At 39.7% G+C, this 22,156-nt stretch overlaps 1 protein-coding gene across 1 annotated transcript; it reads right to left on the reverse strand.

Moving 5' to 3' along the window:
• Window positions 1-1,123: 1,123 nt before the first annotated feature.
• Window positions 1,124-15,968, reverse strand: cd79b (CD79b molecule, immunoglobulin-associated beta). Its single transcript, XM_072249172.1, has 5 exons — window positions 15,823-15,968; window positions 7,093-7,389; window positions 6,054-6,172; window positions 4,081-4,134; window positions 1,124-2,207 (listed from the first exon to the last, which is right to left on the reverse strand). Exons 1-5 carry the CDS (start codon window positions 15,890-15,892, stop codon window positions 2,112-2,114), a joined length of 636 nt encoding a protein of 211 aa, XP_072105273.1. The 5' UTR covers window positions 15,893-15,968; the 3' UTR covers window positions 1,124-2,111.
• Window positions 15,969-22,156: the final 6,188 nt, after the last annotated feature.

Raw genomic sequence — 22,156 nt, forward strand, 5'->3', positions numbered from 1 at the left:
GAAGGAAGACACATTTTGGCACTCTCTTCTCTTTCACCAGTTCACCGGATAACCACTAGAGGCTAACACAGACAAAATCTCTGTCCTGTTTTTTTTGGGGAAGATTGTTTTTATAAAATCTTTAAATTAACAACCCCTGCCTTGGCATTTATTTTGCCCCTTGTACATTTTAGTAGCAGCAGCAGCAGCAGCAGCAGTGTGACATCACTATGTGGTGACAAAAGTTTACCAATTACCTCATAAGATGTAAAAATGTATTTAAATTCATTCACTTTGCTGGTGAGTAAAATTTAAAAGATAAACTTTGACTTGAAAATCAATCTATGTCTTAAGCTGTTAATTTTTCCTGTTGTGCAAAGTCCCCCACCCCCGTGCAGAATAGACAAACTGAAGAGATAGCAACACTGAGACAGAAATTATGAAAAGATTTACCAAATGGATTTATTCTAGTTGTCTTCTCTCTAGTAGGGTTGAAACACAAAAAGGCAATAATAAAAAATGAGGAACTCACCAATAAAAAGTAAAGTAAGGTAAAATCTTTTTGGTCACCCGAGGCTAATAGAATTAAGCAATGTCACAAAAGATCATTTAGAATCACTGAAAAGTTTTTAAGGGAACGAAATTCCTTTGGAGTTTTAAGAGACAGTAAAATAAAAGGTGAAAACAGACAGTGATATCTAAGAAAGGGACAAAAATATGAATTTTTTTTGATGATCTGATCGACAATGCTGATTATAGATCTGGTGATCTATTCTAAGCTTTTTTGTCAGCCTTTATGATATGCTCAGGTGAAAGAAAGCAGTAATTCAGAAAACACCTGTTAATCACTGATGAGATACTAAACTTGTTTTTTTTAAAAAGTCAAAAGCAAATAAATGGTCAACAATATCAAGAGATTTTAAACTCTATGAATTTATAATTTTTCTAGGAATTCTACAGCAGATGGATAACTAAAATCAGCATTTACTGCAAGCTTAAACAAATACATCTGCAAATGAATGTTATCTTTAACAGCATACACTCCTTCAGCTATTTACATAATATATACAAGGTGGAAAATTCTCAAAATAACTTGAAGTAAATTGCTATATATTAAAATAGGTAAGTATGGTGCTATCTATGGTTAAATCATTTGTTTTAGTTTATTAAAACTGAAACCTTCTCTACCATGGCACCAGTTGAGGTGAAAACAATAGAAAGCGCAGTAGATTTGCAGAGAAGCAATGTATCCGTGCACCTGGATTCACTTTAAAGAAGTTATATAGGCTGCAGCTTGCTTTGTGTGGTGTTTATGAATGTTATGTCATCCTGAGGTTAAGGTGACATTTCCAACCACTTAAATGGCACCTGCAGTTTATGATGTCACCTTGACCATTTATTGCATGCTTCTGTTTATGTACACTTTTGTCCCAATTATTCAAGGACAAAGGAATTATCCCCTATTCCCTGAAGTAACATGATTATTCTTCCTTATTACTAACAACCTCATTGAATAATATAATAGTGCATCTAATTTAGCAACACAAGAAAAAGTATTCCTCTAGTTATTTTCCTCTCTCTAAAGGAAAATCCTTCATTATTTTGGAATGTTTTTGCATGGAGTACAAACATGATCAGCTTATATGTATTGTGACTACCTATTATCCTAACAAGAAAATAAATTTATTTTACATTTCTTTTTCATCAGTTCTTATAATCCTGCATTAAAGTGTGCATGTTAAACGTCTATATATTGTCAATTAACACCTTCAACATTTTAAGTCTAATCTAACAGTAATTTCACCTATGCAGCCAATTCCCTTACAAGAGGCTTCCCATTGTTGAAGAATGAAAATCAAGTGAATACTGTGCAAGTTTCAGGAAACAATGGAAGGCAGAAGCTGCTCGACAGATCCTTTCCCTGTATTAAAGCTGACATTCCTATTTATGATTACGTTATACATTTACATACTAGCTCAGGATCAGCCTGGAAGCATTTTCATGTCTGTAAACCATTCCTTAACCATATTCTGCATGGCTCTGTTCTTTCTTGAGTTAATAATATTATTTTCAACATGTCATTATATTGTTCAGGGAAACATGGTTGTGGGTTCTTGATGTGATTGTGGAATTTACTCATTAGGCTGCTCAGCAACAGATAATTTATCTTCAGATGCTCTCATGTTACCAATGTCTTCATACATGGCTGTCTGCATAACTTCCAAACCCTGCAGTGAAACAAAACACACTTTTACAAGAAATCAAACTTTTAATAAAACTCCAAACATGCTGGTTAAATTGATCCAGTGATGTACTTCATACATTATGATCAATTTTGTTCCAAACTAATTTCACATTGACAAAGTCAAAATACTTCTACTGATTATTAAGAGTTGCAATTATTTTAAACAAATTTGAATAGTCTCAATTCCATGCCCAAAAGACACCAGTCTATAAGTAAACCGTAAAGATTTAAGTGAAGAAATTTATTCCACCCAATGCTTCAGCAATTTGTATCATTCAGACATTTTTTCCCCAACACCTTACATTGACTAAATGATATGACTACATATAGTCCTGTAAAATAAAATAAACTTGGTATTCGTTGGTCAGGAACTTCTCTTAATTATCCTTTTTCTGTTGTGAGAAATTGAAATAAATTTGCCCCTATACTGTTTATTGCATGTACTGATGTTAACCTTTCAAACAATAGCAGAAAGAAATTCGATGCAAACATATTCAACACAATTGAGAACTGTGCCAAATACATTTTGTACCTTAATGTTGCATGCTGAGACAATCAGGTTTGAACGTGTTTTCATCACTATTTTTGGCACTGAATTCTGCTTGGATAATCTTTCTTGGGAACAGCTCACAAAAGAGCTACGCTTGAGACCTTGTCAGCACCAGCAGTTGACCTTTCCATTACTCAGCTCGTCAAACCTACTAGTTCCCGATCAATGCCTTCTGTGTGTGCTATTCCTCGCAGGGGAATATGCTCTTATATTTGGAAAGGTTGTGGCTCTGCCACTACTTTTTGTGATGTAATTCACATGTCAGTATTTACAATAATGACATGACATCCGCAGTACTATGAAATCTTGAAACAGTTAATACGTTGGAAATTCAGGTACATTACAAGTTATAACAAGATGTCTACTGATATTTGTTGCTGACATAGGACAAACTATTAGTTGTAATAACATTTACTGAAGTTCACTGTTTTGCAAGAACGTACAATATGTATTATTGTTTGTTCGCTATGTGCCATTTCATGTGATGTGGGCCATCATGGTCTTTAACCATGATTGTTCTTGGCAAATTTTTCTGCAGAAGTGGTTTGCCATTGCCTTTTTCTAGGCAGTGTCTTTACAAGACAGGTGACTCCAGCCATTATCAATACTTTTTCAGAGATTGCCTGCTGGCATCAGTGGTCACGTAACCAGGACTTGTGATATGCACCATCCACCACCTGCTCCCAGGGCTTCACGTGACCCTGATCGGGGGTGGGGGGGGAGGGGTGGGAAGGGCTAAGCAGGTGCTACACCTTGCTCAATGGTGACCTGCAGGCAAGCAGAGGGATGGAGCACTTTACACCTCCTTTGGTAGAGACATGCATCTCCATCATATGTATTATACCTCTGAGACGTTAAGACCATAAAACATGGGAGCACAATTAGGCCATTTGGTCCATCAAGTCTTCTCTGCCATTCAGAAGGGATTAGTTTAATTCAGCACAGACGTGGGCCAAAGGACCCGCTCCTGAGCTTTACTGTTCAAATATTCTATGTTCTATCTCACAGCTCAGAATCAGACCTTTAGCCCACAATAACCCATTTATACTAAACCTTTTCAGTGGCACTTACTCCATAACCTTCTGTGGCTTCACAATTCAATTGCTTAGCTGGATACCTCTTCCTAAGTGAGCTTACAGACCCATCTCCAGCACCGTTCAGGCAGTGTGTTCCAGAATCCAATCACTCAGTCCACAATTTTTTATGGGATGATCTAGTGAAACTTGTCTCCAGATACTTTCAACTAACATTCACATTGAGACATGATGTATTTTCACTGAGAGAAAATACACTATTTGCTTCATACCTCATACATGTGGTAAGTTTCCGCTTCATCATCTTTCTTTTTCCTTTGATTGTTCTGCAAAGAATAAAAATGATTTCCATAACGATTTTTAATTTGCTGATTTGTCCTGTCAGACCTTAATGGGATGAAGTAAAGCATTGTAGGTTGAACTTGAGTTTCTACATGAGGTATATGAAGCTGTGATAATCATTGACTGTACCTTGCTGTGGAATACTGGCAATTCTGTATATATGCCAATGAGTTTGGAATCTGGCCACATATGAATCTGAATGTAGAAATCCCAAACTTGCTGACAAGTTCCAGCTGGCTAATTTGCTACTGAATAAATAGGCATTCGTTAGTCTCATGAGACCATGGATTTGGGCCTTGGAAGGTTTCCAGGACACAGGCCTGGGAAAGGTTGTATGGAAGACCGGCAGTTGCCCATGCTGCAAGTCTCCCCTCTCCACACCACCGACATTGTCCAAGGGAAGGGCAGTAGGGCCGATACAGCTTGACACTGGTGTCGTCGCAGAGCAATGTGCGGTTAAGTGCCTTGCTCAAGGACACAACACGCTGCCTCAGCTGAGGCTCGAACTAGCGACCTTCAGTTCATTAGACCGATGCCTTAACCACTTGGCCATGTGCCACTGAACTCCACCAGGAACATGACAGCTCAGTCAATAGAGCTACTGTCTCAGTTCCAGCAACCTGGGCTCAATCCTGACTCTATATACCGCTTATGTTCAGTTTGTACCTTCTCCCTGTGACCACGTGGGTGGTCATGATGGCATGAATATTGATTCCTTCAACTGGCTTCTTCCCCCTTTCTGATGAAGGGTCTCAGCCCAAAAACATCAACTGTTTATTCCCCTCCATAGATGTTGTCTGATCTGTTGAGTTCCTCCAGCATTTTGTATGTGTTACCATGTGGGTAGTCTGGTTTGCTTCTGTGTTGCAAACACGTGCTGGTTAATTGCTTAGTGTATTACCCTTGCTGCAGGTGGATGGTAATCAAGCTAGAAGGGAGCTGATGGGCTGCTGAGAGGAAATTGGGGAATGGTATTGATGGGGTGCTCTGAGAGCTGGCAAGGACTCAATGAGGTGAATGGCCTCATTCTATGCTGCAAGAACACATGAAAAAGCTATGAAGGACCACCCAGCACTTATGTTAAACCTATGTAAACGGAAAGATGAGGTTTACCTTATTGAAATGACTTGTTTGTCCCCCTTAATCCATTTATTATCTATTTAAACTTATTGTACTTTGATGACTTTATTTCTATGTTTTATAGCCTTTAATGTTTCTATTTTTTTCTGTTTTTGAATGCTTTGGATCATTAGGGACATTCAGAAATATTGAAAAAGATTGACAGCTGTACATAGGAGTGTAACTTGGCTGTATGCAAGACTTTCTGCCATTCTGTGGTGAGTGCTTGTTCTTCCTTTCACTTGACTTGAATACATTGCACAGGTTATTGCCAATGAACAGGCTTCACCCATCAAGATTGGAATGCTCTTGGTCAGTATATCAGTCCACATCAATCTTACCAACTGGGTATGAGTGGCAATTGGACCCTACCCAAAATTATTGATCATTACTTACAAATATTTTGTTTTCAAATTTAGAAAATCTCATCTCCAAATAAACTTCTTCCCAGGAAAAAAGGGATGATGAGATTGGTAATCATTAGGAATTGGAAAGTGTCAGAGGTGTACTTTTATTGGGCATTAGCATTAATAGATGAAGGTAGACAGATGAAGCAAAGGTAAAAGCCCCAGGCTGAAATTAGTGAAATGATACATTCTTTCTGAGCAGTGGACTGTTTTAATTGTATTCTATGCTTTTCTATCAAAATACTTCTTAAACAATGTTCCATTTCATGTTCTGCTAATGTAGTGTAAACAAACATTTAGCTCAATGGCCCAAGCAGTGCACAAAACTGAAAGGAGAAATGTTAAGTAATTGGAAGGATGAATTGTGCTCTACTTACTTTTCCAAAGAACAGCATTCCTGGCAGGGTGAGACAAAGGAACAACAAAATTCCCTGGATTAAAATCAACAAGTCTTTCATTGTGTCTGCAGATTTCATCTTTTTCACATCGGTGGATCCTAAGGGGGGGGAAAGAGTTGGGGGAGAGAGAGAAAAAAAATCAAAGATGACTTTTGGAAAGAACAGCATTGCAGTCTCAGGGTAGCACATTGGCTTATGGTTACTGCACTACATTCATTTAGAAATCCCAAAGATTTAGCATCTGGGTCCTAAGTTAATGTTTCTGATAGGCGCACCTGGAACCATTGCCCATACTCTGTTTAAACTCACTAGTAACACAAGGGATTCTGCAAATGCTGGAAATCCAGAGCAACACATACAAAACACTGGAGGAACCCACCAGGCCAGGCAGTATCTATGAAAATGAATAAATAGTCAACGTTTTGGACCATGACCCTTCATCAGGACCACCCTCACTTGTCACTGAGGCCCCATTCTCATGCTCTTTTTAAATTCACTAGAACCTCATTTCCTTTGCTCCCTTAAAACTCGCCAGTGTGCCATTTCCTGTGACCCATTAACATCACTAGGGCACATTTTCCATGCTTATTTTAAACTCAGTGGGCCCCTTTTCTTGCACTTCCTGTAAACACAAGAGTCATGTACCATGCCCTCTTAGACCCACTGAGGCCTCACTCTTCATGCTCTCTTCAAACTCACTGGGACCAATTTCCTGCACTCTTTATACTCACTGGAACTCCACTTCCCATCTCCCTTCAGAGTTTCTGGGTTCACTGGATACTGTATTATGGTGCTGTGTCATAACTGAAACTAAGTGTTTCAGACCCAAAACGTTAACTCCGTTTCTCTCTCTGCAGCTGCTGTCTAACCTGCTGAGTGCTTCCAGTAGTTTGTTTTAGTTCAGATTTCATTGCTTAAGTTAGTTACCAAAAGTTCACAAAGAAGAACAATATAGGTCAGTGATCTGTATTTTGGAATTTTAAACAGAAAATCCTACATAGTTTATTGTTTTACTTACTCATTTGCACATTTACTTCTGCTCCACACTGCAATTTCACATTCTCCTTTTGAAAACCACAGTAGTAAATTCCTGAATGTAATTTCTTTGCATTGGAAATTCTAAGCCAGGCTTCACGGTTATTGTTCATTGTGCTTTTCAACTCAGTGGGAGGTTCTCCATCTTTATACCACTTGAGGCCTTTATTATTGGCAGCAGTTACGTTTTCAAAGAAACAGTGCAAGCTGACATCGTTTCCTTTTGTAACAGCTCGATAAGGCACGGAGTATCTGACCTTCAACTCATGACATAGCACACCTGTAAGGAAAACAGACAATACACATGTATTCCTCTCCTACCTTGAATTAAGGTAAAGGTGCAATTGCATTGATATCACTAGAGTTTAGCATTTCCTGAGCTTGTTGGGACTGACTGTGGTCATTAAGTCTAGAAATTTGATTGCATTGGACTAGTTCAGCCCTGCATAATGGAAAACAATTTCTGGATGATGTGAAATGCACTAGTAACTATTTGAGAGTTCTCCAACCCAGTGATCTTCTGTTCCCTTTACTCAGATATCCCCAGAGGTCCTTGATCCAGAGGTTTTCTCCAGGTCAAAATCCTATTCATTGAGTCCATCCACAGACTCCTATCTCTGGGCTTCTGCTTGCTCACCATTTCCCTTTGCCCAGACCCCCAGACTTGGTCTTGGGGGGTATTAGTTCCTTTGTAGGGCAACTGTGTAGTAGACCCAGGGTGCCATTGATATATGCCATGGTGAACAATGACCAAAATGGTCATTGGCTTACTAAACAACAGCCACACAAATATGTTTACAACAGTCCACTACAGTCTCTAGGTCTTTTATGTTCGCCAATAATCTAATCATGGGACAATCACAATAATTCAGGACGTGTTCACCACTGCATATTTTCCAACCAGATTAATATATTATCCTTGCTGATTTTTCACCTTCCTAATAAATGATATTGTCGAGTCATAACAGTCAAATTACTGAGTTACGTCTACTTGATTACCTAATCTGAGTCCAGGGATCAATCCTAGTCCTGATGAAGTGTTTCGGCCTGAAATGTTGACTATTTATTTTTCCTCCATGGAAGATGCCTGACCAGCTGAGTTCCTCCTGTATCTCAAGCTTAAAATTATGCCTCCTCATATTAGCCATTTTCACCCTGGGAAAAAGCCTTTGGCTATCCACTCAATCTATTCCTCTTATCAGCATCTAAACCTCTATCAAGTCACCTCTCATCCTCCTTTGCTCCAAAGAGAAAAATCTTAGCTTTCTCAACCCATCAACCTCTCCTCATAAGGTCTGGTCTCAAATCCAGGCAGCATCCTGGTGAATCTCCTCTGCACCCTCTCTAAAGCCTCCACATTCTTCCTATAGTGAGGAGACCAGAACTGAACACGGTACTCTAAGTGCGGCCACATCAGAGTTTTACTGAGCTGCAATGTTACTTCATGGCTCTTGAACTCAATCCCACAACTAATAAAAGTTAACACACCATATGCTTTCTTAACAACCCTATCAACTTGCATGACAGCTTTGAGGGGTCTATGGGATCTACGGACATGTTCCTCCACGCTTCTAAGAATCCTGCCATTAACCCTGTATTCTGCATTTGGATTCGACCTTCCAAAGTGAGTCACTTCACACTTTTCCATGTTGAACTCCATCTATCACTTCTCAGCATCTTGTCATACCTGTTGCAACTTACAACAACCTTCTATGCTATCCACAACTCCAGTAACGTTCGGGTCATCTGCATGAGGCTGCTATGACAAAAAGAGTCCTGTTGCATGTTTTCCTTTATCCATTGTGGGGAGGGGAAAGTACAAAGCTGAGCTCCTATCTTGGTGCTGAGAATGTCAAGAAACTAAATGCAGGCTGAGCAAGGTTGTGCATCTGATCTAGGTTTATCCAATTGTTCCACATAGCTTTGTGGAACAAGTGAAGCAGAGAAAGGCATGGTTGAGTTGGTATCAAATTAAGCTCTTGGCAAATATGTGTTTAATGGGAATCTATAACCATCTAGCAATATTGTGATGACTGTGTAATTGTGTTTAGCATTTGATTTATCAGGCACAGCAATATGACAATGCTGGATGTCATTCTTAACCATGAGTGCATCTGTCAGCTTGGAGAACTGGTGATTATTGCAGACGGCTGTGAATTTTCCCTCTCTGATGATTCAACCACATTAGTGTGATGGAACGCTAATGTTATTTGATATTGTGATACAATTAGGCTAAAGTAAATGAGTTGATGATATCAATGGTCAGCAAGTATTTTTTTTCAATTTCTACCAAGATCTAGGCATAGGTGTGATAGCATTTGTTGTTTCCATCTAGGCTGTTATTCAAAAGGGTGGCGATTCAGAGAAAGTTCCACTGGTGTGTGCATTGGTACTAAGAGCTTGGCTATGGGTCAAAAGATGAAAAATGCAACTGATCAGAAGTGTGGGGTTAAGTCAATAACTGGGACAGTAAATTGTTAAAGAGCTGAATACTTGGTGAACAGGGAATCAAAAGCAATCGACAAGCTGCAGGTGAGGGTACATTGTAGGAAACAGCTATGTATTATTTGTTGCCTATTTTAAACAGCTGCAGATAGAAAACTCACTTAAGGCCGACAGTGTTTTTTCCCAAGTTTTCCACCAGAGTTTACTGATAGAAGAAACAACCGGATAGAAGAGGGATTACCTTCTAATATGGCTTTCCAACACACTTGGATTTTAACTTTAAATCAAGCATGTCACCAAACTAACAATCCTTTCCAGCTCATTCTGATCTGAATTGAATTTCACTCATTTGAAATTAGATGCCAACTTGCTGAATGTCTTTTTGGTGTGATTCCATACCCTGGGAAATGTTTGACACAGCTTACTTCAGGTCGAGTTTGAGACCACAGATTCTTGTCCCTTGGGCATAACAAACGATGAAGCTAGGTCTCAAAGGCAGAAAAAAATTTGGTCGTGTCAAAGACAGGAACTCTTTAAAACTGATGTTACGCAGAGATATCCGCTGCTTCTTCCTGTCCAAATGGACAGGAATCACTGTTTACTGAGCTGTGCTAAAAGTGAAGCATCATTGTGTATCTAATCACTGTTCACAAAGCTGCAGAGAAATATTTATTATTTCCAGTATAATGAACTTGCCAATCTGCATAACGTTTGACAAATCATGTTTGACAAATCTTATTGAATTTTTTGAAGAGGTTACTAGGAAAGTTGATGAGGCTAAAGCGGTGGATGTTGTCTAAATGGACTTCAGTAAGGCCTTTGACAAGGTTCCACACGGAAGGTTGGTTAGGAAGGTTCAATCGTTAGGTATTAACATTGAAGTAGTAAAATGGATTCAGCAGTGGCTGGATGGGAGATGCCAGAGAGTAGTGGTGGATAACTGTGTGTCAGATTGGAGGCCGGTGACTAGTGGTGTGCCTCAGGGATCTGTACTGGGTCCAATGTTGTTTGTCATATACATTAATGATTTGGATGATGGAGTGGTAAATTGGATTAGTAAGTATACAGATGATACTAAGATAGGTGGAGTTGTGGATAATGAAGTAGGTTTTCAAAGCTTGCAGAGAGATTTAGGCCAGTTAGAAGAGTGGGCTGAAAGATGGCAGATGGAGTTTAATGCTGAAAGATGTGAGGTGCTACATTTTGGTAGGACTAATCAAAATAGGACATACATGGTAAATGGTGGGGCATTGAAGAATGCAGTAGAACAGAGTGATCTAGGAATAATGGTGTATAGTTCCCTGAAGGTGGAATCTCATGTGGATAGGGTGGTGAAGAAAGCTTTTGGTATGCTGGCCTTTATTAATCAGAGCATTGAGTATAGGAGTTGGGATGTAATGTTGAAATTTTACAAGGCATTGGTAAGGCCAAATTTGGAGTATTGTGCACAGTTCTGGTCACCAAATTATAGGAAAGATGTCAACAAAATTGAGAGAGTACAGAGGAGATTTACTAGAATGTTGCCTGAGTTTCATCTCCTAAGTTACAGAGAAAGGTTGAACAAGTTGGGTCTTTATTCTTTGGAGCGTAGAAGATTGAGAGGAGACTTGATAGAGGTGTTTAAAATTATGAGGGGGATAGATAGAGTTGACGTGGATAGGCTTTTTTCCATTGAGAGTGGGGGAGATTCAAACAAGAGGACATGAGTTGAGAGTTAAAGGGCAAAAGTTCAGGGGTAACATGAGGGGGAACTTTACTCAGAGAGTGGTAGCTGTGTGGAACGAACTTCCAGCAGAAGTGGTTGAGGCAGGTTCGATGTTGTCATTTAAAGTTAAATTGGATAGATATATGGACAGGAGGGGAATGGAGGGTTATGGGCTGAGTGCAGATTGGTGGGACTAGGTGAGAGTAAGAGTTTGGCACGGACTAGAAGGGCCGAGATGGCCTGTTGTGATATGGTTATAAGCATCTTGGTTTTTCTATTGCAATATTATCCTGCTTGCAATAATTGTGAAGTGCTTGTGTTGAAATATTTTTTCAGAATATTGATAGGTAATTTATTTATTTATTTATTTTTAAAAGGTTGCTATTTTGATACCTAAGATGCAGATTCACTGCATTTAATATGATATATTGCTGGAATTTTAGTCAGTCTTCTGCACTTAAATATTTAAGTATATCTACTGATATTTCCATACATGAGTGATGTAGTGAGGCAAAAGAGATCAATAGGAACAAGTTATTTAGCCCAGTTTCATTGAATAGATTTGTGCTTCCCTACTTTTTTTCTAAGCATAATGTCAATAAAACACTGGAAATATTTTGGACCCCAAATGATGAAGTCAGCATTATCTTAAATTTGTGTTACAATATCATTTCTGATCCTAAAGTGGATTGCAACACCAAGACCAGAACATGCTGAATTAGATCAAGCATGGTTGATACCTACATCCAACTTTCTTTTCTTTGATGTATTTACCTAATGAATGTTTTGTTTCAGCAAACTTGAATTGTTCCAGCATTCCTAGCTTTTGTAGAAAAAAATTTCATATTTTTGTAGCTCTGTGTGAAAAAGGCCTTTCTGATTTTGTTCTTAAGTGTCTGAGCGCTAGTTTAAGGTCAGGAAGCAGTGAAATTATTTTAAACCCAGTTTTCCGATTTGTTTTACTGGGGGTTAAAAAAAGACAACACAGGTTGGTTTTGATTTCACATTCAGAGAGATCTTTGTTACCTATCCAATTGAACCAACTTAACATTTCATGCACTTCATTCTCCAAAATTCTTGGGAATACAAGTTTATGAAGAATGTCCTCCTGGGTCTCTTAGGTACCAATGTGACCTGTTCACCAGTGGTCTTACAAAAAAAAACATATTAGATGCACTCTGAATGTGATTGTGCATTCTGACATCCTTTGCTGTTAGAATGCACAATGAGCAACATAAATTGAAGTGATCTGCAGCAGTTTTAAAAGAAACCTTAGAAAGTTTGAGAGCTTTTCAGAATTGTCATTTTGTATTTATTAATGTTTCAACCCTTTTTCTTTTCCCTTCATTTCCATTTTGCAAAGCAGAAATACTGTTTAATCCTGGAAAGTAAATCAGCCTATTTAAATAACCCAGATATATTTTGACAAATTAAAGGTCTGCAGTCAAACGTACAGCCTGTACCTGGATATTGAAAGGGTTCTGTTTTTACAGATATTCATCAGTTGATTTTGTCCGTAAGTTGGACAATGCACACAAAACATGCAACATGGTAAACCATACTTCCACAGCATTGTAATGAATGGCATCAAAAGCATACAAGACTGATAAAGAAAGAACAATTACTACACATCAAGAGTGAGGTAGCTGCTTCTGCTATTTTCATGTATGTCAAACTATTGAATTTAATAATACTAGGGGACCTGCTTCATATGTACAGGAATCCATAAATTGCATGTTTGTAACCCAGGGACCGATTATTAGAATTTTGAGTGCTTAGTGCTACTTTTATGCCTAATATTCTAATGGAAAAAATATTATCAAAGTATAAATTTCATCTGGATGGTTCTACCTCAGCATGTTGAGTATGCAAACTCTCACCTCAAATCCTGGCTATGGTGAATTGTGATGAACATTTTGTTTTGCTCTAAGATGATTATTTTCTTATTTGTTAAATGTTGGTGAGCATTAAATAAGTCTAAAATCTAATTGGTAGAAGCGAAGAAATAATAAAAGAAATTTTAGAAGGATTGAAAGGAGAAATGGTATGAATTAAAATAACTATTTATACTACACAACTATCTTTTTGGAGTAGGGGTTTCCATGAAATAATTCTCACATACAAACAATTTCAAATGTATTCCACAATGGAATCTTCCAAGAGGATCACAACCTTGTGGATTGGACGCTTATCTGCCTCAATGACCCAGACAGCTATGCTGGCTGGACTCAGGGCTTTATACTTTGGCTCTTGGTAGAGTCACCCTTGCCAAACAGGTTAAAGGGTAGAGGCCAGACTAGGAGTGGTCTACCAGTCCTCCAGGTTCAGGGGTTCAGCTCAGGCAAACAACCATGAATGGTAGAACAAAATTGTTATGGAAACAGCAATGAAGAATCTTTCTGCATCTGAGTGCAGCGGTATTCCTGAATCTCCACCCAGGACTTGCACGACAGACAGTAGTGAAAACCGAACTTCTAATACAATGAACGAAGTCCTGAACACCACCAGAGATGGAGGACCTTCACTGCTGCCCTAAACATCGGTAGTGTAATGGGCAGTAAGAAAGTAAAGGTACAGAAATGGGCATGGTGAAAATATAGATTGCTTATCAAAGAAAGTCATCTGTGTCGCAGCTAATGCTGTATTGTCTCTGAATGAAAAGGTTGTGAGTTTCTTCTCAAGCAAGAAAGCCTCGCAAGCTTATACACTCAAGTACAAAAAAAAAATAGGCTGCCACTTCACTGCATCACGGAAACAGTCCTGCATTGTTAGATATTCAACCCTTTGGGAAAATGTTAAACTGAAGCTCAATAAAATGGTATTATTTCAAAGAAAGGTGGGGAATTATCTCCTGTGCCCTGAATATTCATTTACAGCAGATTAGCCTAGAGATGTGCACAGCCTACAATGCTTCATGTTTTCTTGAATTGTGAAGCTTATGCCTTAGGAGAATTAAACAAAACTGCGCATTAAGTAGACATTACACAAATAAGTGGAAACTTTCCAGTAAGATATCCCACTGTAGCAGGAGCTTTCCATGATGGAAAATGTTGTTTCAGTGTTGATTTGCGACAAATTTGCTCTCAAGTGTTGGGGGGATAAGGGAAATTGTTAATGTTGTATCTTCAACAGTGGGTGGGGCAAATGTTTCCAAGAAGGCACATGGAAACAAAGTCACCATATTTCGGTTCCCACAAAGAAAGAAGAAAGTACTCTTGAAGTAAGCGTCAATAGAACCATCCAACATGATTCACATAACAACACACATCAAAGTTGCTGGTGAACGCAGCAGGCCAAGCACCATCTCTAGGAAGAGGTACAGTCGACGTTTCGGGCTGAGACCCTTCATCAGAATGCAGCAGTCCTGATGAAGGGTCTCGGCCTGAAATGTCAACTGTACCTCTTCCTAGAGATGCTGCCTGGCCTGCTGCGTTCACCAGCAACTTTGATGTGTGTTGTATGTTAAATTTTCAGCATCTGCAGAATTCCTCGTGTTAACATGATTCACAGTCTTGGTTTATTGTTGGATTTCCTGATAGCAGATTGGATGGGAACAGGCCCTATAATTTAAGATTGAGCAGGTCTTCATTCTTTGATAATGCTTGCTCCAGGTCCATCCCATTTCCCAAGTACATATTTATGCTAGAAAACCACGATGGCAACATCAGGTTTTATATGCATGTTTGTTAAGACCACTACAATGTGAAGTATGTGTGTGTGTCCATCCGTCCCTCTTGGATAGGACAGACATTACAAATCACAAATGCAGGCTGTATGCACATAGAATTGCTACCACCTTTACTGTTAAATTTTCAGATTAAAAATATCTATTGTGAAGGACACACAAAAATGTTTTACAAAATAGAACCAGTGTTGGGGATCTTGATTTCTATAGAAAGTGACTACAGTCCAGAAAGTATTTCATTGCTTGATATACCAAGGAATGAAAAATCCTAGATAAGTGCAATTCTTTCTATATCTGTTTTTTTTAAACATGCCCTTCAGTGTCTGTATTCAACATTGGGGTGCTTATAAATATCTGTAAATTCAGTTGAGTGAGGCATTGAAAAAAGCACAAAAAGCCACTTACCTTTTCAGTGACAAACAATCTTCATATTTTGCCTCAGCAAAAGGAGTGGGAATGATTAATAATGATAGAAAACAAAGAATGCTGGAAAAGCTTGAAATCTGTTTTTTTTATGAAACAGCTAAAATGCTGAAATAATCAATTAGACGAGCCAGAGTAAAGAGAAGAATATCTTCTTTGTACAAATGCTTGCTGACCTGAAACCTATTCCATGCATTTCCTGTTTTTGTTTTTGGACAGCTTTAGTTTGTGTCATTAGGGTACTAGGTAAATATATAGTTCTAACTTGCAGGTGTTCCCAACTTTTTTTATGCCACGGACCGATACCATTAAGCAAGGGGTCCCTGGACCCCAGGTTGAGAACTCGTGGAGTAGACAAAAGACTAGCAATATTTAGTTCTGCCTCATATCTCTAAGTTTATTTCAAAGTGCTTCATGTACAGCACATTTTGAAATTATGACAAAAAGACACTTACCAGTTGCAATGGTGAGCAGAAAGATGATGATTCCTGATACTAGACATGATTTCCCAGCAAAGAAAGCCATTGAGCAATCAAAGCAATAAATGTTTTTGGCTGTGGATATTCAAGTCTTGTTGGCAGCTATCTTAGCTAAGTTATTTTAATCAAGAATCATCATCTCTGTTCTTAAAAGGCATGTCTCTGATTGGCGAGATGCAATGAATAATGCTGAATGTTAATGTGCAGTTTCCTCTGCAATTAATTTTAGCTAAAACAGGAAGAACTCTGTCCCCAGTGACAATAACAACATTATCAGGAGGAGCAGTACTTACAGATTTTTCTAATTGATTACCAATTTTGTGCAAGCTAATAATATGGCCTTAAAAATAATGTCATATTTTTGAAACCAAATTTCTAACTTTACAATACTCAGGTTTTCTTAAAAATATAAAATGATTAATTTCATTGTCCAATTGCCACAAAAGCAATATTTTTAACCTATGTTTATATTTCTAAATTTACAAGGAGAATTTTTCCAGATTGATGGAAATTATTTTCCTGTGTCCATTCTACAGTCAAAAACAATGGTGAGAAATTAGACCCTGTCCAACCTATTTATTTGTCTTGGCGATCATGCAGTCTCCTTATACTAGAAACCAGTATCCAAGATACAGGTGTGCACATTTGCTGAAATGTTGGAATTTTGTTTTCTCTACAAAATTGGCAGTGTACAGAGCAAGCAAATTAAACTCAATGTTCAAAGTAAATTTATTATCACAGAGTTATAGAACATGACAGCCCAGAAACAGGCCCATCTAGTTCAAACCGTACCATTAATCCGCCTAGTCCCATCGACCTGCCTCCAGACCATAGCCCTCCATGCCCTTCTCATCCAAGTATCTATCCAAGTTTCTCTTAAATGTTGACATTGACCCCACATCCACTACTTGTGCTGGCAGCTCGTTCCACACTATCACCACCCTCAGAGTGAAGAAGTTCCCCTAAACTGTGACGTCTAGTTGCAGTCTCACCCAACCTCAGTGGAAAAAGCCTGCTTGCATTTACCCTGTCTCTACCCCTCATAATTTTGAATACTTTTATGAAATCTTTCCTCAGTCTTCTATGTTCCATGGAGTAAAGTCCTAACCTATTCAACCTTTCCCTATAATTCAGGTCCTCAAGTGCTGGCAACATCCCTGTAAATTTTCTCTGCACTCTTTTAATCTTGATAACACCTTTCCTGTAGGTATGTGACCAAAACTGCACACAATACTCCAAACTAGGCCTCACCAATGTCTTATACAATTTCAACGTAACATCACATCTCCTGTACTCATTACAATGATTTATGAAGGCCAATGTGCCAAGAGCTTTCTTTATGACCCTACCTATTTGTGACGCCACTTTCAAGGAATTATGAATCTGAATGTTCAGCTCCTTTTGTTCTACCACACTCCTCAGTGCCCTATCAATCACTGTGTAAGTCTTACCCTAGTTTGTCCTCCCAAAGTGCAGCACCTCACATTTGTCTGCATTAAATTCCATCTGCCATTTTTCAGCCCATTTTTCCAGCTGGTCCAGATAGTCTTTCTCACTGTCCACTACACCCCCAATCTTGGTGTCATCTACAAGTTTGCTGATCCAGTTAACCACATTACCATCCAGATCATTGATTTAGATGACAAACAACAACAGAACCAGTGCCAATCTCTGCAGAATACCACTAGTCACAGGCCTCCAGTCAGAGAGACAACCCTCTACTACCACTGTCTGGCTTCTCCCACAAAGCCAATGTCTAATCTAGTTTATTATCTCATCTTGAAAGCCTTCTTGACCATCTTGAATGCCTTCCTGCAGGACCTTGTCAAAGGTCTTGCTAAAGTCCATGTAGACAAAATCCACTGCGTTGCCTTCATAAATTTTCCTGGTAACTTCCTCGAAAAACTGAGTTTTTCTCTATATATGTCACCATATACAATGCCGAGATTTATTTTCTTGTGGGCATTTACAGTAAATACAAGAAACATAATAGAATCAATGAAAGTCCACACCCAACAGGATGGACAACAACCAATGTGCAAAATAAAAACTAATTCCATAATAATAATAAATAAACAAGCAATAAATATTGAGAGCATCAGATGAAGAGTCCTTGAAAGTGGGTCCATATGTTGTAGGAACAGTTCAATGATGGAGCGAGTGAAGTTAACCCCTTTGGTTCAAGAGTCTGATGATTGAAAGGTAATAACTATTCCTGAATCTGGTGCTGTGGGTCCTGAGGCTCGTTGTCCTTCTTACTGATGGTAGCAGCGAGAAGACAGCATGACCTGGGTGGTGGGGGTCCCTGATGATGGTTGCTGTTTTCTCGTGACAACGCTCCACGTAGATGTGCTCAATAGTGGGGTGGGGTTTGTCTATGATATACTGGACTGTATCCACTACCTTTTGGATGGTGTGAATTTGCAATTGAGGCTGGGGTTTTATATTAGAAAGTTCTCCGACATATTCCCTGCATTGTCCTCACCATTTTAAATGGGACACAGAGTGACATCATTTCAGAAGATCGTGAAATGTTTATAAGTTAATTTCCAGGTTACTTCTCTTGGCTACCAGTGAATTGCTCACATTTGACAGAAAGTTATAAATTCTGCTGGTCTACACATTGTGGTGCTGAAGTAAGACCATAAGATAGAGGAGCAGAATTAGGCCATTTGTCCCATCGAGTCTGCTCTGCCATTTCATCATGACCGATCCACTTTTCCTCTCAGCCCCAGTCTCCTGCCTTCTCCCCATATCTCTTCATGCTCTGACCAATCAAGAATCTATCAACCTCTGCCTTAAATATACATAAAGACTTTGAGCACAGTACTCCAAGTGGGGTCTGACCAGGGTCCTATATAGTTGTAACATTACCTCTTGGCACTTGAACTCAATCCCACAGTTGATGAAGGCCAATACACTGTATGCCTTCTTAACCACAGAGTCAACCACTTTCTGGCTAAAGAAATTCCTCCTCATCTCCATTCTAAACGGACGTCCCTCTATTCTAAGGCTGTGTCTTCTGGTCTTAGACTCTCCAACCATAGGCGAGGGAGGAGATTGCTGAACCTCTGGCAATGATCTTTGCATCATCAATGGGGACAGGAGAGGTTCAGGAGGATTGGAGGGTTGCAGATGTTGTTCCTTTATTGAAGAAAGGGAGTGGAGATGGCCCAGGAAACTATAGACCAGTGAGTCTTACTTCAGTGGTTGGTAAGTTGATGGAAAAGATCCTGAGAGGCAGGATTTATGAACATTTGGAGAGGCATAATATGATTAGGAATAGTCAGCATGGCTTTGTCAAAGGCAGGTCGTGCCTTACGAGCCTGACTGAATTTTTTGAGGATGTGACTAAACACATTGATGAAGGTAGAGCAGTAGATGTAGTGTATATGGATTTCAGCAAGGTATTTGATAAGGTACCCCATGCAAGGCTTATTGAGAAAGTAAGGAGGCATGGGAGCCAAGGGGACATTGCTTTGTGGATCCAGAATTGGCTTGTCCACAGAAGGCAAAGAGTGGTTGTAGACGGGTCATATTCTGCATGGAGGTCAGTGACCAGTGGTGTGCCTCAGGGATCTGTTCTGGGACCCCTCCTCTTCGTGATTTTTATAAATGACCTGGATGAGGACGTGGAAGGATGGGTTAGTAAATTTACTGATGACACAAAGGTTGGGGGAGTTGTGGATAGTGTGGAGGGCTGTCAGAGGTTACAGTGGAACTTCGATAGGATGCAAAACTGGGCTGAGAAGTGGCAGATGGAGTTCAACCCAGATAAGTGTGAGGTGGTACATTTTGGTAGGTCAAATATGATGACAGAATATAGTATTAATGGTAAGACTCTTGGCAGTGTGGAGGATCAGAGGGATCTTGGGGTCCAAGTCCATAGGACACTCAAAACTACAGTGTAGGTTGACTCTATGGTTAAGAAAGCATAAGGTGTATTGGTCTTCATCAACTGTGGGATTGAATTCAAGAGCTGAGAGGTAATGTTAGAACTATATAGGACCCTGGTCAGAACCCATTTGGAGTACTGTGCTCAGTTCTGGTCGCCTCACTACAGGAAGGATGTAGAAACTGTAGAAAGGGTGCTGAGGAGATTTACAAGGATTGGGGAGCATGCCTTATGAGAATAGGTTGAGTGAACTCGGCCTTTTCTTCTTGGAGCGGCAGAGGATGAGAGGTGACCGGATAGAGGTGTACAAGATAAAGAGAGGCATCGATTGTGTGGATAGCCAGAGGCTTTTTCCCAGGGCTGAAATGGCTAACACAAGAGGGCACAGTTTTAAGGTGCTTGGAAGTAGGTACAGAGGAGATGTCGGGGTACGTTTTTTACACAGAGAGTAGTGAGTGCGTGGAATGGGCTGCCGGTGATGGTGGTGGAGGTCGATACAATAGGGTCTTTTAAGAGACTCCGGGATAGGTACTTGGAGCTTTGAAAAATAGAGGGCTGTGGGTAACCCTGGGTAATCTCTAAGGTAGGGACATGTTTGGCACAGCTTTGTGGGCCGAAGGGCCTGTATTGTGCTGTAGGTTTTCTATGTTTCTATGCTTCAGAGGAAACATCCTCTCCACACCCACTCTATCAAGGCCATTCACCATTCAATAGGTTGTAATGATGTCAACTCTCATTCTTCTGAAGTACTTCCATTTATCATCATTTAAAAAGTTTATATGAAAAAATTTTGTTGCTAGGCCTTTCTGATTTTTTATATTTTCTTATGATATAGAAGAGGACATTTGGTTCATCAAGCCAATGCTGGCTGTAAGGCTATCCCATCAATCTCATACCCCTACTTATTTCCCGGTGCCCTATTCTCTCTTGCATCCCTATCAGGTCCATTCTAAATTCTCCTCATATTTACCAAAGCCTATTGAGGTAACTTAGAGCAACTTATTACCTACCATTGAGCACCTCACTGGGATGTGAAACAATCCCATCCACCTGGTAGGAGCAAGAGGACAGGCAGAGGCACACCAAATAAGACCAGAAGATCATAAGACATAGCAGCAGAATTAGGCCATTCAGTCCATCGAGTCTGCTCTGCCATTTCATCATGCTGATCCCAGATTCCACTCAAACCCTTACGCCTGTCTTCTTGCCATATCCTTTGATGCCCTGACCAATCAGAAAATGATTAACTTCCACTTTAAATATACCCACGGATTTGGCCTCCACTGCAGTCTGTGGCAGAGTATTCCAGAGGTTTACTACTCTCTGGCTAAAAGAATTCCTTCGTACCTCTGTTCTAAAAGGTTGGCCCTCAATTTTGAGGCTGTGGCTTCTAGTTCTGGATACCCCACCATAAGAAACATCCTCTCCACATCCACCCTAACAAGCCCTTTCAACATTCGGTAGGTTTCAATGAGATCCCCCCACATTCTTGTAAATTCCCATGACTACAGTCCCAAAACTGCCAAACGCTTCTTGTATGTTAACCCTACCACTCCCGGAATCATACCCGTGAACCTCCTCTGGACTCTCTCCAATGACAACACATCCTTTCTGAGATATGGGGCCCAAAAATGTTTCCGGTCATTTCATCAGGATTTTTGCTTTTGAGTTAGAGGAGTTTGTTGGAAGAGGAGCAAGAAGAGCGAATCAAGACAATTTAGGGTTAGAGAGAAGTCATTATTGATACCTCCAGTATTGCGAATGCACATTTTTCTTCCAATTTGAAATGGCATAGATTCATACTCAGGTTAAAATATGCAGACACACTGATGTTTCACCAGTTCTTTGCTAATTCCTCCTTTGACAAGCAACCTTCAATACAACAGAGAGTTGTGGATCTGTGGAATGCTCTGCCTCAGAGGGCAGTGGAGGCTAATTCTCTGGATGCTTTCAAGAAAGAGTTAGATAGAGCTCTTAAAGATAGCGGAGTCAAGGGATATGGGGAGAAGGCAGGAACTGGGTACTGATAGTGGATGATCAGCCATGATCACAGTGCATGGTGGGGCTGGCTCGAAGGGCCGAATGGCCTACTCCTGCATCTACTGTCTATTGTCTATTGTCTATAACAGTGAACTTCCTACAGATGTTTGTATGTTGTGGCTACCAGGTTAAGTAGTGTCCTGTGTGGACAAGTTGTGAATGTAAACCACATCACTGTGCGTCAGAGTGAAGTGAAGCATGTTTAGCATGGAATGAATATTGCTGGCAGAGCAGGGAATAGAGGAGCAGATGAGATTAGTATCCAGTCCTCTGGAATGCCATTAAAATGGGGCTTGCTTATTGGGCACTGTGTTGCTGTGGGTAGTGCATCTGCAGGGACATTGGGTTGATTGTGATCTCAGGTACTCCCTGTAT

This window comes from Mobula birostris, chromosome X, assembly GCF_030028105.1.
Source record: "Mobula birostris isolate sMobBir1 chromosome X, sMobBir1.hap1, whole genome shotgun sequence".
NCBI lineage: Eukaryota > Metazoa > Chordata > Chondrichthyes > Myliobatiformes > Myliobatidae > Mobula > Mobula birostris.

What these genes read in the sequence shown, in the direction of transcription:
- cd79b (XM_072249172.1), bottom strand. Translation starts at nt 15,892, where the DNA reads ATGGCTTTCTTTGCTGGGAAATCATGTCTAGTATCAGGAATCATCATC. An exon ending in AGAAGTAAATGTGCAAATGA is followed by an intron (nt 6,173 to 7,092) that starts GTAAGTAAAACA and finishes CCCCCCCCTTAG; the next exon opens with GATCCACCGATGTGAAAAAG. An exon ending in AAACTTACCACATGTATGAG is followed by an intron (nt 2,208 to 4,080) that starts GTATGAAGCAAA and finishes GTTTCACTGCAG; the next exon opens with GGTTTGGAAGTTATGCAGAC.